This window comes from Culex pipiens, chromosome 1 (genome assembly GCF_016801865.2).
Source record: "Culex pipiens pallens isolate TS chromosome 1, TS_CPP_V2, whole genome shotgun sequence".
Taxonomy (NCBI): domain Eukaryota; kingdom Metazoa; phylum Arthropoda; class Insecta; order Diptera; family Culicidae; genus Culex; species Culex pipiens.
The window spans coordinates 73748310-73764973 of record NC_068937.1 but is presented as its reverse complement, the minus strand read 5'-3'; the positions used below and the strand labels follow the sequence as shown (position 1 = coordinate 73764973).

General features: G+C 41.0%; 1 protein-coding gene across 1 annotated transcript; it reads right to left on the bottom strand.

Moving 5' to 3' along the window:
- Positions 1 to 8599: 8599 nt before the first annotated feature.
- LOC120432060 (histone-lysine N-methyltransferase NSD2-like) lies at positions 8600 to 9290 on the bottom strand. The gene is made up of 3 exons (XM_039597191.1): positions 9203 to 9290; positions 9059 to 9142; positions 8600 to 8997 (listed from the first exon to the last, which is right to left on the bottom strand). Exons 1-3 carry the CDS (start codon positions 9288 to 9290, stop codon positions 8759 to 8761), a joined length of 411 nt encoding a protein of 136 aa, XP_039453125.1. The 3' UTR covers positions 8600 to 8758.
- Between the last annotated feature and the right edge of the window lie 7374 nt (positions 9291 to 16664).

Below are 16664 nucleotides of genomic sequence, written 5' to 3'. Positions count from 1 at the left end.
GTTGGTACACGTCAACAAGAAGAAGGAATTGCTGGACTTCCGGCCATATTCTCTCTCGTTGATGAGCCATGAGGTGATTATTTTGACGACGCTGTGCACGGTGAAGGTGCTGATGAAAAAATCAGACCAATGTCTGACTGTCCTTCATCACAGGGTTGCAATTTTACGCGCCAAAGAAAGTAAACAAAATGAAATCGGACATAACATGTGTAAAAGGACTATTTTAAGTTGTCGCTTGAAAAATCATTTTTGAATGAATTTTCTGTTATGTTTTCGTTAATGTTAATGCATTTTTGCATTATAATTGTTAATCAACAGGAATTATACAGAAGTGAATTTTATATTTAAACGAGGTTAACATTTATTTTCTTCCGAAATTATTGAGCCTTTTTCATTGTTAAGTCAAGTATTCTCAGCCGCGACGGTGGCGCCGCCAAGCGTATCCTGCACACTCTAATTTCTTTGATGCAAGATTGTATGCAGCGCATTTTTTTAGTGCAACAGTGTTTACACACAAGTTAGAGACTAGATGTACATCTGTTCTCTGTGTTTTAAGTTTTCATAGGACCTTTTCAAATGTTAAGCTAAATTTTTGAAACTTCTTACTATTTTTCCCAAATAGCCGAACTAATCACTTTTCTTTTGCGTCTAGGACAACTAAAATCGGATGAAATGACGTGGAGATATGACTTTTTGAAAAAAGTGGTTTTTGCGAAAATCGACGAAAATTGCCATTTTTCGAACCACCCTAACATGTCGTAGGTCACCCTAATGGCCAAACAAAAAAATACGGGTCTCGATCAGCGAACATTGGCATGACCGTAGATTGACATATCTTTCATTTTCATGAAGTTTGATATGTCGGATGATAGGGTTTCTCTCATATTCCCCAAGGGGCCACCGGTAACCGGTTCCAGATTGACCACAATGGGTCAGAAAACAACAGCATGACCGTAGATTGCCATATCTTTCAATTTCATGAAGTTTGATATGTCGGATGATAGGGTTTCTCTCATATTCCGGCTCCCTTAGGCTCTTTTTTTTTATTTGCAAAAATGGCATTTTGGGCGCCCTGGGGCTTCCTGAGGGGGCGCTTTATCTTTTTCAAGAAGGCGCAGCACAAATCGGCAACTTGGCAAATTTGCAAAATGCAAAATTTTTCTTGGGCCCTGCTGAGGGCGCCAAATAGTTTAAGGAGGGCGACATTTTTGTTAAATAACTTGTTAGTCGACGACTAACCTCGACTAACCTACAGCTCAGCCCTGTTTCGGATGTGCCCCAAGGGACCACCAGTAACCGGTTCCAAATTGGCTAGGATGGGTCAGCGAACATTTGCATGACCGTAGATTGACATATCTTTCAATTTCATGAAGTTTGATATGGCGGATGATAGGGTTTCTCTCATATTCCGAGAGTGTCCCCAAAGCGCCACCGGTAGCCGGTTCCAGATTGGTCACAATGGTTCAGCGAACAACGGCATGACCGTAAATTGACATATGTTACAATTTCATGAAGTTTGATATGTCGGATGATAGGGTTTCTCTCATATTCCGGGAGTGCCCTCAAGGCGCCATCGGTAACCGGTTCCAGATTGGCCAGGATGGGTCAGCGAACAACGGCATAACCGTAGATTGACATATCTTTCAATTTCATGAAGTTTGATACGTCAGATGATAGGGTTTCTCTCAAATTCCGGAAGTGTCCCCAAGGGGCCACCGGTAACCGTTTCCAGATTGGCCAGAATGGGTCAACGAACAATGGCATGACCGTAAATTAACATATCTTTCAATTTCATGAAGTTTGATATGTCCCCAAGGCGCCACCGGTAACCGGTTCCAGATTGGCCAGGATGTCTCAGCGATTAACGGCATTACCAAAGATGGAAATATCTTTCAATCTCATGAAGCTTGATATGCAACATGATGGGTTTTCAACAAAAAATCAAAAGAACCGGAATCGGTCAAAAACTGGATTTTTGACGATTTTTCAAAGTTTGGGGTCGAAAAGGACCCAAGAGTGTGCCACTCAAGGTTTTGGGCACGGTTCTGGCTCGGCGCCAGAACTTTTGGCCCCGAACCAATTTTATTGAAAATATGAGTAATCTCTTTTGAGTGTGTACACATTTTGACGTTTAGAACGTCATCCAAGTCGCCAAAGAAAAGTTTGTTGTTGTTATTATTTTTTGTCGAACAGGCTTTCAATTCGCTTCGTGGCCAAGAAACGCCGGCTGGTCCAAGAACGCACCGGACTCGAACAACCCGCAGCGGCCGGAGTCCAAGGAACAGCACGCAACATGATCGACGACAACCACAATCTGGAACCTGCGTTGCGATTTTTCTCGTCGGTGCCGGGTATCTTCGGCAACCAGCAGAATCACCATCTGCAGCTTATTAAACAAATGTTGGTCAAATATCTGGACCCATCGTTCGTTCCGATGGCGCGCTTCCAGGTTATTTGTACCGTCGGAGCGTTCATTCTGTTGCACGACAAGGACGACGGGTGATTATAATCACGGCCGGAAGTATCGACGAGGTAATGGTTTCACCGACGACACGACAAGACACTCGGTGGAAAAAACTTTGCAAAAAGTGTTCCCCACCGTGACCCGTGAAACAACCGTGAATGTCCAAAGTCACGGTAAAATTGAAGGACCCCTCGTTATTTCGAAAAATAAACTTTTTTCGCAACACTGCTTGCTTGTAAATATTTATGTTTGGGAATCAGCTGTTTTTGTTGATTGTTTTTGAGAACGATAAAAGCGCCTTCGCGGGAGAGTGGCCACTTTGTGGTGTTGGCCAGGTACTACGTATACGACTTCCGGCGCCGAACACGGAAACGAGCAAAAGGGAGATGTCTTGGATAGACTTTCACGAGACGGATATCGAAATATTAACGCTTGGCCACGGTAACCGAGTTTTCGTTACACCAGTTTTGACTGAGGATGTGGAAAATGTTGGTTGTTGATGTGTCCGGTAATGGACTGGAATAAAATAGCCGCTTACAAAAATCTCGCCTTGGAGGTTTTCCTGCTGCAGGTGAAGACGAAGATCCGCTTGAGGTTGTGGATAGTTTCGATGAGACTAAAGTAGCACGGAAGCTTGAGCTCGAGTTTTCTTACCAGGAACCATGCCTAGGCCGCATCGTCCAGATTGGTCGCTTCCCGCTTGAAAAGATAGTCGTGCCGACGGAACCACAGATCGTAGGTCACCAGTGTGCATTGCGAGGCACGCCAGAACTTGCGTCGCATCGGTTTGAGCAGGAATAGGTGGGCCAATCTTCTCAAAGAGCTTGATCAGCAGGAGAAGGGCTTGCTTGAGATGTTTCATACATCCTGGTTCATGAAGAATCCTCGTCGCCAAATGATGTGTCCGTTCGTAGACGGGAATGAAATAGCCGAAAAAAGAAAGTGGAAAGTTACACCAGAGGCCTGACCGGCATATCTGTAAGTAACAGTTGTGACGAATGTTTTTGATCCGGAAAGGAGGGGGGATTGAACTGCAACAGAATGGGAAGAAGCTTACTGTACCGTGTTTTGGAACCCGTCGAAATGACCCTGCAACCTCCAAGGCAATAATAGTGATGGGTCCTGGGACTCACAGTAATGTCGACCTTGTAAGTCCTCGAATTCTGCTACGACAACTTCCGCTGCAAGAATAAGAAATGTCCTGCCGAAGATCTCAAGCCAAATTCGAAATGACTTCGCGTTGATTGGTTCCGGCTTATTGAATCTTCGGATTAACAGCTTGAAGTGCTTTTCGTTGTCGTTGTTCACCAATCACAAAATTTCTGAAAGAGTTAATCGAGAACATCTGAAACTGTTCTGCCGAAATAGGACCACCCTCCCCTGCGACGGTGCTACTTTTCTGTGAATTGTAGAGGTTAATTTCAGATCTGGGTTTGTTCAAAAATTACGTCCTTGAATAGGATGAAAGAGGGGGGGGGGGAGGTTGTCTAGGTTTTGTGACACTCCATGTTAAAGGTATAGGAAAAATGCGTGACGTTAATCCCGGAAATCTCTGGGCGTAGTACTTGAACAAAACCTCTTTGGCAGATTTGATCCTTTTTCCTTCCGTTACACTGATTTCCACGATTTTGACTTATTAGACAAACCTGCTTGCTCACTTCAAATCATTCAAACTAAAAGGCTTTTCAGTAGGGGGCCATCCATAATCCACGTGGACCAAATTAGGAAGTGTCCACGTGGTTTATGGACGGTCCCAAGCTGCAAATTAACTTTAATCTGATGATATGCCATCGTTAGGTGCCCGATAAAATTACATGTTATTAATCTAGTTTTTATTTCAATAATCAATACAATTAACCATTATTAGGCTCACTCTTTTGGATCATAGAATCGATCTTGTCCATGAAGATGATTACTAACAGTCACTAACAGTTCACGCACCAATCGGGAATCTTCGTGGATGAACTTTTGAACAGCTCCAGCTTCGGGAAGTGATGCACGTACTTGTAGATGGTCTTGCCCAACTTGGCACGCGAATCAACTCACCAATCTCGCCGCTACCACGAAAAGTTCCTATCGATCTTCTCCATGATCTCCTCTGGCATCTTGGGGAACTGACGCAACGGGGACATGCACTGCCACATGCGCCAATCGATCAGTTTGCACAACGTTGAACATTTGTCCGCAGCTGAACCCACTCGCATGCAGGACAATCTCGAAAATGGCACGCAGCAGAAGGGATGCGGTTTGGGTTACGTTCACCATGTTGGCAAAGCCCTGGAGTTTCAGGTGGGATCCGGAACGGGACACGCTTCATCAGCTTTTGCATCTCGAGTTCCTCCTCCTCGCGAACCGTTATGTTCCGGATCTCACCTGACGCGAAAACACGCGGAAAAGCGTCGTACTTGATGAGGCCGCTTTTCTCCAGCTGGGTGTACGTTTCTACGCCGTCCTTTCTCGTGATGATGTCCTACTTGTCCGGCGTGCACACAATAACCTGCGTTGCGACAATCTGCTGATGGCTCCGGTCAACTCGAACACGGTCAGATTGTATGTCCCAAGGCGTTTACCAAAGTAACTGACCATTTCCTGTACCAGCGATCGCATCGGCGCAATGCAGCTGATCTTGAACTCGTCCACGTTGATCGTTCAGTCATTGTTGATGTGCTTGTCGATCATGGTGAGCAGGACCACGTTCGTTTAATCGGCATCGTTTGGGGCGCAAAGCAGCAGATTTTCATCACTCTCGAGGGCCGACTTGTACAAGCGAATCTGGACTCAGTTGAGCGTTTTGAAGCCGGCGAACACGGGTTGCACGTACTACGCACTTGGGCAGCTTCTCGCTGACCATCCGTTCCTCTTCCTCTTCGAAGGATTACGGCTTCAATGCCGGCACGTGAACTTCTTCGTAACTCTTGCGCTGTTTGCGGAAACTTCTATTGGGCAACTGGCACCGTTTGTTGGCCATCAGATTGGATCTTTCGGTGAAGCCTAGTTCATCCAATTTTAGCACGGTTCGGCTGCCATAAATTTGCCCTCCGATGCCTTCCATGTTGTCGTCGTCCTGTTCCTTCCGACGGCATTGCATCTTACTTTTTCACCATCGTAATCATCCACCTTCTGCTTTCCCGTGTCCAGCTGGTGCAAGATCTTTGCCAGGACGGATCGGCCTTTATTTTTTCACGGATTTTGACCCCCTCACTTTTGCTCTGCCCTGGAAGTTGCTGTCCGCCAGTTGCAGCACAACCATCGTATTTCTCATTTTATTCTCGGTTCCGCCGAAAACTTGATGGGTTGTTGTCTCAAGCCGCTCTTCGTAAACAAAACAGGTCGTTCCGATGACCAAACACTTCCAGAAGCTTGCTGTAAAAGTAAAATAACATCTGTTACTGAGACCAGTTTCTTAAGATTTTACATTATATTTTACTTACTCAACAGAAATCCGAGCAGATCGTGCAGTCCGTAATTCGTTTGAGTGGCCACCGTGGCCTTAGAATTCCATTCCGGAATAATATAACAAAGTTGAGAAGGAATTCGACGGCGCTGCGAAACACGCGAAAAACAAACGAAAAATGACATTTCTCAATGTCAAAGTAGCAGTGCTGCTGATTTTATTATTTTTTTCAGGGAAACGTCAGTTCGATCGGTTTGACATTTCGAGTTCCAAAGGAAACGGAGGGGTAAGCCGATTTGGTGCCCACTTTTTGGAAGCGAGTGGCTTGTCGTGTCATCGGTTTCACTGTCGGATAACGCCCCGAGATGTTCCGGAAGCGGATGTAAAAGTATGTGGCCCTAGATGTGGCCTCTTTGGTTCCGCTGGTGCTACAGATGATGATCGACCTGGAGGACGACGAGGAGTGATCCGTGTCGGATGAGACTGCCGATGATAACACCACGAGTCGGCGTGAGTCTTGTCGGAAAGGCCATTCTGCCGCACACTATCGCAAACATTCCAAATATGTTGAACTAGAAGTAACGGCACGCCGCTCTGATAGTCGTCTCAGCCGCTGGCTAGGGTTGCCACAAGCAGATGGAAAGCATGCTGACGAACATCATGCAGGGCGTGCTCAAGTAGTTGATTGGTTCCATCCGAGAGTGCGTTAAGCCGCCTGTAACGCCATTGGTCAAATGGCCACCGACTTAGCGCCGGTCTTCGAGAAGAAGGCCTGGGCTGACCGGCAGTGGGGACTCTGCATAATCAACGAAGTTTAGTTTTCCATTTCAGCGAAGCCTATTAATAAACGATTGTCAGTACGGTTAAATTGAACTAGGGTTAAGCCCATTAAGGTGATAAAAAACGACATCCTCCCACCGAAGGTTTGATGTCGGAAAAAGAAAAAGGAAGCATAGGAGTCGGAACAACGGTCCGGTAAATACAACGTTTGATTGTGTCACGTTCCCCAGAAAACCATTCCCCCGAATACCATTCCCCAGAAATCCATTCCCCAGAATGAACCATTCCCTAGAAAACCATTCCCCAGAATGTACTATTCCCCAGAAAACTAATCCCCAGAATGTACCGTTCCCCAGAAATATTTATCGGAGTTATTATTATTTCCAAAATTTCCAAAATTTCTAAAATTTTCAAAATTTCAAAAAATTCCAAAATTTTCAAAATTTCACAAACTTCCAAAATTTATAAAATTTTATTTTTTTTTGAAATTTCAAAATTTTAATATTTATTTTATTATTATTTTGATTTTTAAATTTCAAATTTTTAGATTTTTTTTTTTAATTTTGAAATTTTTTGGGACAATTTACGATTGTAATATTTAGATCGAAAAATCTCGAACGTGATGCGAAAAATAAAGATTGAAATATTACGCCCGGGTGCAATAATCACCACGTTAACTTGTGTCAGCAGTTATTACAAGACTAAAAAGTGTTCCCTTCCTTAAAGAAGGGAAAACTCTACTGACTGACATAAGTTGAATTTTACCTTTAAAAGGGAGGAGGAGAGTTTTCCCTTCTTTAATTTGAATTTCTAGAGTTTTTTTTATTAGGTCCTATAAACATATGAAAGACAATAGTTTATTGGTCCTTTTAAAAAAAAAACTCTGGATTTCTTCTTTAATCTTTAATCTTCTTTTATTTTAATTTTAAAAAGCATTTTTTGGTTGCAAAATAAAAATACCATTCACGGAAAAACAAAAAATAAAAAGAAACTGCAATTTATTCGGTATTTGTGTTATAATGACTGGAAAGAAAGAGAAAATTTCTTAGAATAATAGAACGAGTCATAGGCTGAATTTACATTTTCTGTTATTTTCTCAAGAATTGTTGTCAAAAAAGAAAATAATTTTCTTGGCATTGATGAAATTACGTCCAATTTTTATATTTTCTAAGAATTTCCTAAAAAATCTAATATTTGAAATTACTTTGCATCAATTCTTAATATTTTTCGAGAAAAAAAACTTTTCTGGGGAATGGTTTTCTGGAAAATGGTACATTCTGGGGAATTGTTTTCTGGGAAATGGTACATTCTGGGAAATGGTTTTCTGGGGAACGGTATTCTGGGGAATGGTTTTCGGGGGAATGGTTTTCTGGGGAACGTGACACAATCACAACGTTTCCTTGGTTGATAGAACTGCTTGCCGCAGGTCTTTTCTGGTAGACAATGTTGTGTTTGCAGCATGAGGTTTTAATGCATCTCCAGCAGCCGCAACACGCAAGAAAAACTTATGACGACTTGCAGGATTTCTCACATGACGTGAACCCAACTCATCTCCGTTCCCAGCTTGGTTCCGAATCTACATCAGGCTACTGAAGTAGCTCCACCGACTGCGGCTGCAACTGCTGCAGCGTTTTAAATTTATTTCGAGTACATTTACAAATTTTCGTTTTGGTTACTCATTACACAACTTAATAACAATGGTTTGTTTCCTCGTGAACGTTCACTGATCAAACTCGAGGTCACTCTCAGCAAGGTAGAACACTTGTCGCAATGGATCCGTAAGGTACTTTGCCGCAGGCGTGTGGCGGGAGAGCGCCGTCGTCACTGTTGTCATTTGAGCACTCGAGCAGGTAACCCACGTTACAATCTGCACCTGGAAGTCGCGCAAGACCGTTGTGATTATCCCACGATCAGCCCGCAAAACTTGCTCGCACCACAGTGGCAAATCTTATTCTGGCCGAACGTCTCAAAGTTGTAGTTGAAGGTGAGCTCTTAGACCTGGTGGAGAAAAGAGTAAGAAGAGTTAGTTGTAGTAAGTGTCTTTACCGGTATTTCGAAAAACTTCCTGCCTTGAGGTCCTTGAGGGCAAACAGCCCCACGGATTGGCTTCCGCCGACCTTTCACAGCAGCGTCTCGCAGTTGGACTCGCACGAGTAGTTGATGAACCAGGCCAAGTTGCCCTTGGGCCTCGTGTCGATCGTCAGCTCCGAGTCCACCGTCAGGAAGTAGTAATTTTCGTCCTTTTGCTTTATCCGCCGCGGCAACTCCTCGTTGTTGGTCACTTCTCGTACTCGATCACGCGACGCACGACCAGACCCCAGCCCTTGATGAGAATTCGTTTGGCCTCCAGTGCCTAGTACTGCTTCCGTTTGAAGCACTGGTTCTGGCAACTTTCGCTAGCTGGAAAGTCTTCGGATTGCACTCCATGAGCAGCGCCCGGGTGATGCAGTTCGAGTCTAGCCCGCACGGGTCCTTGTCCGACGATTTGTACAGATCTAGTCCTTCTGTCGAAATAAAATAGATTCAACAATTGATACGAAAAACCATCCCCTCGACAAACTCACCCCGCGTTGCGCCCTCTAAGCGGAGCAACGATGGACCGTGTTGGCTCAAATCGTCCGGGGTCGATTCTTCATTATACCGCTCCATCATGTCCGACTGCTTCCGGCCGCCACGATGTCCGAGTCGCCTTCGTGATAGAGGTAGATTCGGCTCCGGTTGATCCATCCAAAATCGTGCGTGCCGAAGAAGCGCACGCAAATGTCCTTTTGCTCGTGTTGCGGCCGGAACACCATGTCCGGGTCCGCTGGCAGGGCTATCGTGAGTGCGGGCCAGAACTTGAACGCGGAATATTTGGCTCAGACGATCTCTTGTACAGCGGCGTTCGACCGGATTCGCAAAAACGAAACTATTGGCACAACGCCCCCCGGGGCATGGCCTTCCTCTAACGTGGGATTTCTGCTCCAGCGCCTCTGACGAGACAGGAGAAACCGGGACCGACGTTTTACTTCACCATCCGATAGAAGCTCAGTGGATAAGGCGGGAATCGAACCCGCGTCTCATAGCATCATCGGGATCGGCAGCCGAAGCCGCTACCCCTGCGCCACGAGACCCACCGGACCGGATTCGCACTCTCCGCAAATTTAGCGACCTTCCGGCGGGTTAAACTGGAGGCACTCGAGGTGGAAGAGGCCGTTGGGAAGGTTTCTCAGCAGATGAGACTTCCGCTCTTGTAGCACCGTTGACGTTGATTGAGCACTGATCGAGTGAGTGCTTGGGGCAGATCATGATCGACGTGGTCAGTAGCTGGAATCCGGCGGGGAAGCATTTGGTTCCAGCACCGGCAGAACCGAAGTGTCACCCCCCTAGAAAGGAACCCAATACCTTTAAAGTAACTTTTGTTATGGACGCTCCCCTAGGGGTCGTCGAAGGTTTATTTGTTTTATGAAATGTGTATTTATACTATAAATTTAATGTCAGAAAGTTTCAAGGCTCTAGAATGTATATAGCAAAAGTTATGGCAAATTTTATTTTCAAAAAGGCCGAAAAGAACCCCAATACCGTAGGAAGGTTGGAAAAAAAATAAAAGTGCTTCGATTTGGTTCAAAATTTTTCTGGGGGTTCCTTGGCCAAAATAATTAGACCTGTATTTTTTTGTTTGGCCATTAGGGTGACCTACGCCGTGTTAGGGTGGTCCGAAAAATGGCCATTTTCGTCGATTTTCACAAAAACCACTTTTTTCAAAAAATCATAACTTCGCTCTATTTCAGCCGATTTTAGCTGTCTAGGGCGCAAATGAAAGATAATAAGTTTGACTGCCAAGAAAAAATTATGAGGAGTTTCAAAAATCTAGCCTAACATTTGAAAAAGTCTTATGAAAACATCAAATGCCGTTTTGACGGTGTCTGGACCAAAGAGCCAATATCTGAATAATTTTTAACGGATTCCTCGGACAATTTTACATAACATATCAAAAGTTGGGCGAGGTTCATTAACAGGATTCGGAGATATGATTTTTTAAAAATAAAATCCGGGTTTTTCGACGCGCCGTGCGCGAAAACGGGGGATTGACGAAATCGACAAAAAAATCCAGAGTTCGGAAACTCACTCACGAGTTCCTCAACCATGAGGAAAAACTAAGTTACCTGCGAGTAAATTACTCATCACTCTCGGTGAGTGTGAGGGCCTTCCTCATTTACTCACAAAGAGGGCTTTGAGCGCTCATGAGGGCTATTTTAGAATTTCGAGATGTCAAACTCTACATCGGTGATTTTCTTGTTAACTTAACAGCGAAAAAGTAGTCCTGATGGTAGAGGCGCAGTGCTATCAATTAGAAGTTTTTTTTATCACAGTGGTTCAAATCCTGATTTTAAACTGTTTTTTTTTCAGCGAGTTTAATTTTTTTAATCACAAAGTTTGTTGTCAGCTTCCAGCAGTCCTACCGACGGAAAGGTCGGAGGTTGTTTAGACGGGGGATGCCTCTGCGGGTGAATTTTAACAGCTTTACCAGCGGTGGAAGGCCGTGTAGCTGAGGTAAGTGGCCACTCCCGGTCGTCGACAGTTGTACAAATGTGTTTTGGTTCAGAATCGGGACACGCCGAAGAAGTTGCAGTAGCTGCCGGTGACTTTGGCTTGGAGGTTCTCTGAAAACTAAAAAAGGCCGATCCAGTGCTTTGGACAGCTTTAGGCTAGGGCCACCGGCGGCCGCTGAGGCTCCATTGGCGTGTCCTGGTTCTTAGGCAAGACATATTGGTAGAACTGTCAGCGACCGAGAATGGCCACAGTTGCACAGCTGTCGAAGGGAGTGACCATTACCCACAGCAACACGGCCATCATCTTTTGGTATGGCTGCCAACATCCACCCGCAGAAGCTGCCCCCGTCTGTGGCCTCCGATTTATCCTGCGATGTTTCAACGGATTCGACCGGTCACCAATCTTAAAATTATGAAAATAATTGTCCATCCGCTGGACTTTGACAATCCAAGGTTTCTTTTAAAGCAATGAAAAAAAATACCAGACAGACAAAAAAATATTGATACCACATTAATACCAACACAGAACCTTCTGATTTAGAGACATTGACGCTACCTCGAATGTACAACCGATTCATAATGACGCTTGATTTTGGATTGATGTTGTCAATGATTTTGTAAATAACAAATTGTTGGAAACGGCCTACTCACACCCTCATTTTACTCACGGAGAGTATCGAGAGTGTTTGCTGTGAGGAAGTCTACTCGATTTGTGAGTATGAGTGGTTTTCCGAACTCTGAAAAATCACTTTTTTCACTAAAACTGCGATAACTCGAAAATTTCAGCGATGACCTATACATGTCTGGGTACCAAAAGTTGCGTATTTCAATTACGAAAATTTTGGTTATGTAAAATTGTCCGAGGAATCCATTAAAAATATTTTCAGATATAGGCTCTTTGGTCCAGACACCGTCAAAACGGCATTTGATATTTTCATATAACTTTTCCAAATGTTAGACAAGATTTTTGAAACTCCACATTATTTTTCTTGGAAGTCAAACTTATTATCTTTCATTTGCGCCCTAGACAGCTGAAATCGGTTGAAATGGAGCGAAGCTATGATTTTTTTGAAAAAAGTGTACCCTCCCAAAAAATCAACTTTTTGGCGATTTTTGTGCGAAACCTCTGTCTTCAAACGACGATAACTCAGGAACCACAAATCTGAGAGGGTCGGTCTTAGACTCAATTTTGAAGGAAATTGGACGTAGAATCCGTTTCCGTGAGCAAAATTTAGATTAATTTATTTTTTCTACCTGTATTGCGCAATTGAAAACTTTAAATGGCCGTACCTCAAAACAGCCTAATTTATTTTTTAAATTTGACCTCACCATCGTATTCCCCGTCCGATTTTACATAAGAATCACTTATCGACAGAAAGGAATATGTTTCGTTCCAGAGATATCGAATTTTAATGTTTTAAGTATTTGAGATTATCTGTATTTGCTTTATTTGCCGCTTCTGCTAGAAGCACTCGGGCGCACTGATCACTAACTGCTACCTGGTTATTTATTGAAATAAGATTTCATCCCAAATAATCATTAGCAAATCAGCCCACAGGACAGAGCAAGAACGACACGCAATACAGGGCAGAATGGAATTCCCGCTGAGCTAGCAGGAAATTGCAATTGATCTTGTAAGTAACACTTTAGAAAAAGTGTACGATACATTATCGTGTTAAAAATTATGAATCAACATGAAAAAAGAACTCTTGTGAAGCATGATTAAGGAGGAGGATTTCTTGAAAGTATAAAACTGAAAAATGTAAGAAAATCACAGAGATTAATCTGATTTATTGTCTGATTAAGATCAAATTCAGTTGTGTTGATTTCGACACCGTCCGAACAATAATCTTTTTATTTTGTTTGTCAACCATTTCGAAATCTTGGAAGACGATACAGCTGCTGTCCACATGTATCAGAAGTATATGGTTTTGTTTTTTGAAATTAAATGTATTACTGCGGGCGTCAATAATTAGAGTTCACGCGCGTTGATACGACCGCAAGATAATGGTCGCATGACAGCCGCATGACAACCGCAGAACAAATTTATGGCTGTTGTCAAAGGTTGCCTTGAGTTTTCAGCTGACTTTTTGGAAAATATTCAAAACAAACCAAGTTAACAGCCAAATCAGGGTAGAATTTCAGTTTAACTTGCTGATTTATACACTGCGGTAGTTAGGCGGCAATAATCTCCTGAGCAATTCTCTACGAAATCGGTCTTTTTTCTTCAATTTTAATTTTTGTATTTTTTAATCCGACTGAAACTTTTTTGGTGCCTTCGGTATGCCCAAAGAAGCCATTTTGCATCATTAGTTTGTCCATATAATTTTCCATACAAATTTGGCAGCTGTCCATACAAAAATGATATGTAAAAATTAAAAAATCTGTACCTTTTGAAGGAATTTTTTGATCGATTTGGTGTCTTCGGCAAAGTTGTAGGTATGGATATGGACTACACTGAAAAAAAATGATACACTGTAAAAAAAATTTGGTGATTTTTTATTTAACTTTTTGTCACAAAAACTTGATTTGCAAAAAAACACTATTTTTAATTTTTTTTATTTTTTGATATGTTTTAGAGGACATAAAATGCCAACTTTTCAGAAGTTTCCAGAATGGGCAAAAAATCTTTGACCGAGTTATGAATTTTTGAATCAATACAGATTTTTTCAAAAAATCGAAATATTGTTTACAAAAATTTTTCAACTTCATTTTTCGATGTAAAATCGAATTTGCAATCAAAAAGTACTTTAGTGAAATTTTGATAAAATGCACCGTTTTCAAGTTATAACCATTATTAGGTAACTTTTTTAAAAATAGTCGCAGTTTTTCATTTTTTTAAATTAGTGCCCATGTTTGCCCACCTTTGAAAAAAATATTTTTGAAAAGCTGAGAAAATTCTCTATATTTTGCTTTTTTGAACTTTGTTGATACGACCCATAGTTGCTGAGATATTGCCATGCAAAGGTTAAAAAACAGGAAAATTGATGTTTTCTAAGTCTCACCCAAACAACCCACCATTTTCTAATGTCGATATCTCAGCAACTACAAATCCGATTCAAAATGTTAAAATATGAAACATTCGTGAAATTTTCCGATCTTTTCGAAAAAAATACTTTCAAAAATTTAAAATCAAGACTAACATTTCAAACGGGCCAAACATTCAATATTACGCCCGTTTGAAATGTTAGTCTTGATTTTAAATTTTTGAAAATATTTTTTTCGAAAAGATCGGAAAATTTCACGAATGTTTCATGTTTTAACATTGTGAATCGGATTTATAGTTGCTGAGATATCGACATTAGAAAATGGTGGGTTGTTTAGGTAAGACTTAGAAAACATCAATTTTCCTGTTTTTTAACCTTTGCATGGCAATATCTCAGCAACTATGGGTCGTATCAACAAAGTTCAATAAAGCAAAATATAGAGAATTTTCTCAGCTTTTCAAAAATATTTTTTTCAAAGGTGGGCAAACATGGGCACTAATTTAAAAAAATGAAAAACTGCGACTATTTTTAAAAAAGTTACCTAAAAATGGTTATAACTTGAAAACGGTGCATTTTATCAAAAATTCACTAAAGTACTTTTTGATTGCAAATTCGATTTTACATCGAAAAATGAAGTTGAAAAATTTTTGCGACCAATATTTCGATTTTTCGAAAAAATCTGTATTGATTCAAAAAATCATAACTCGGTCAAAGATTTTTTGCCCATTCTGGAAACTTCTGAAAAGTTGGCATTTTATGTCCTCTAAAACATATCAAAAAATAAAAAAAATTAAAAATAGTGTTTTTTTGCAAATCAAGTTTTTGTGACAAAAAGTTAATTAAAAAATCACCAAAAAAATTTTTACCGTGTATCATTTTTTTTCAGTGTAGTCCATATCCATACCTACAACTTTGCCGAAGACACCAAATCGATCAAAAAATTCCTTCAAAAGATACAGATTTTTGAATTTTCACATATCATTTTTGTATGGACAGCTGCCAAATTTGTATGGAAAATTATATGGACAAACTAATGATGCAAAATGGCTTCTTTGGGCATACCGAAGGCACCAAAAAAATTTCAGCCGGATTAAAAAATACAAAAAAAATCGAATGACCGAAATCTCAGAGAACTGCTCTCCTGTCACTCACAGCGAAGGAGAAACGTGATTATATCTCGCAATAAGCAATACCAGAATTGAAAAAAATCATAAATTATTCAGATGAAACTGGCACACAATATAAAAATCGGTTTAAAATGATCAATCTCTCAAACCGTAAGGCAGATTTTGGAGTTTTTGCTGATTGGCACTATTTGGCTACCGCACATGGCAAATGTTCTAGAACCTATGAGAATTATTTCATCTACTACAGCCAGCTCTACATTTGTTCTCGCTTCAAATAAAAGAAATAATTTGATTAAGTGGGAAGGAATGAGGAATTAGGAAAAATATGAAAACAATAGAAAACTGATTATTTTTTTAAATATATTGTAAAAACGTTGTAGCATTTGCAAATAAATATTAAAAGTTCAAATTTTACTTAATATGGTTCAATGACACTGTGATCAGGAAAAACAGTGCATTAAAAATTATCCAATAAATATTCCTTAAACAAAAAATAGATTGTTCAAGGTATTGATTATCTCAAAATCGTATAAAGTTATAAAAATAATTCATCTTACAGAACACCAGGTAGTTATTATTGATCAGCACGACTGAGTGCTACTAGCATATGCGGCGAGTGTAGCTAATTTAGGTAATCTCAAATACTCAAAACTTTAAAATTCGATATCTCTGGAACGAAACATATTCCTTTCTGTCGATAAGTGATTCTTATGTAAAGTTGGCCGGGGAACACGATGGTGAGGTCAAATAAAAAAATAAGTTGAGGTGTTTTGAGATACGGCCGTTTAAAGTTTTCAGTTGTGCAATACAGGTAGAAAATAGTAGTTTATGCAACAAGTTGCAAAAAGAGGATTTTTTCAGCACTAGTCGTATATTTATCCAACGAGGTTCACCGAGTTGGATAAATACGACGAGTGCTGAAAAAATCAAGTTTTGCAACGAGTTCCATACAACATTTTTTGCAATTTCGAAAAACACCCATTGAGTGAAATTTTAAGTCGAATTTTCATGTATTTTGTCAATAAATCGTTTAAATCAAAAAAAATGTTGAAAAGTGTTACTTTTCGAAACAAGTGCTGAAAAGTTCAACTTTTCAGCACCCATTTCAGTGCTGAAAAGTAGAACTTTTCAGCTTTTATTTTGAAAAGTGTTGCTATTCGATTCTGTTATTTTTGGTACAGAAAAGTAGGCTATTTCGTCGTTCAAGAATGACAGGAAAAGTAAGTAGTTTCACGACGGAATTGCAAAAAATAAATTAATCAACATTTTGATCACGGAAATGGATTTCCTTCAAAATTGAGTCTAAGACCGACCCTCTCAGATTTGTGGTTCCTAAGTTATCGTCGTTTGAAGACAGAGGTTTCGCTCACAAATCGCCAA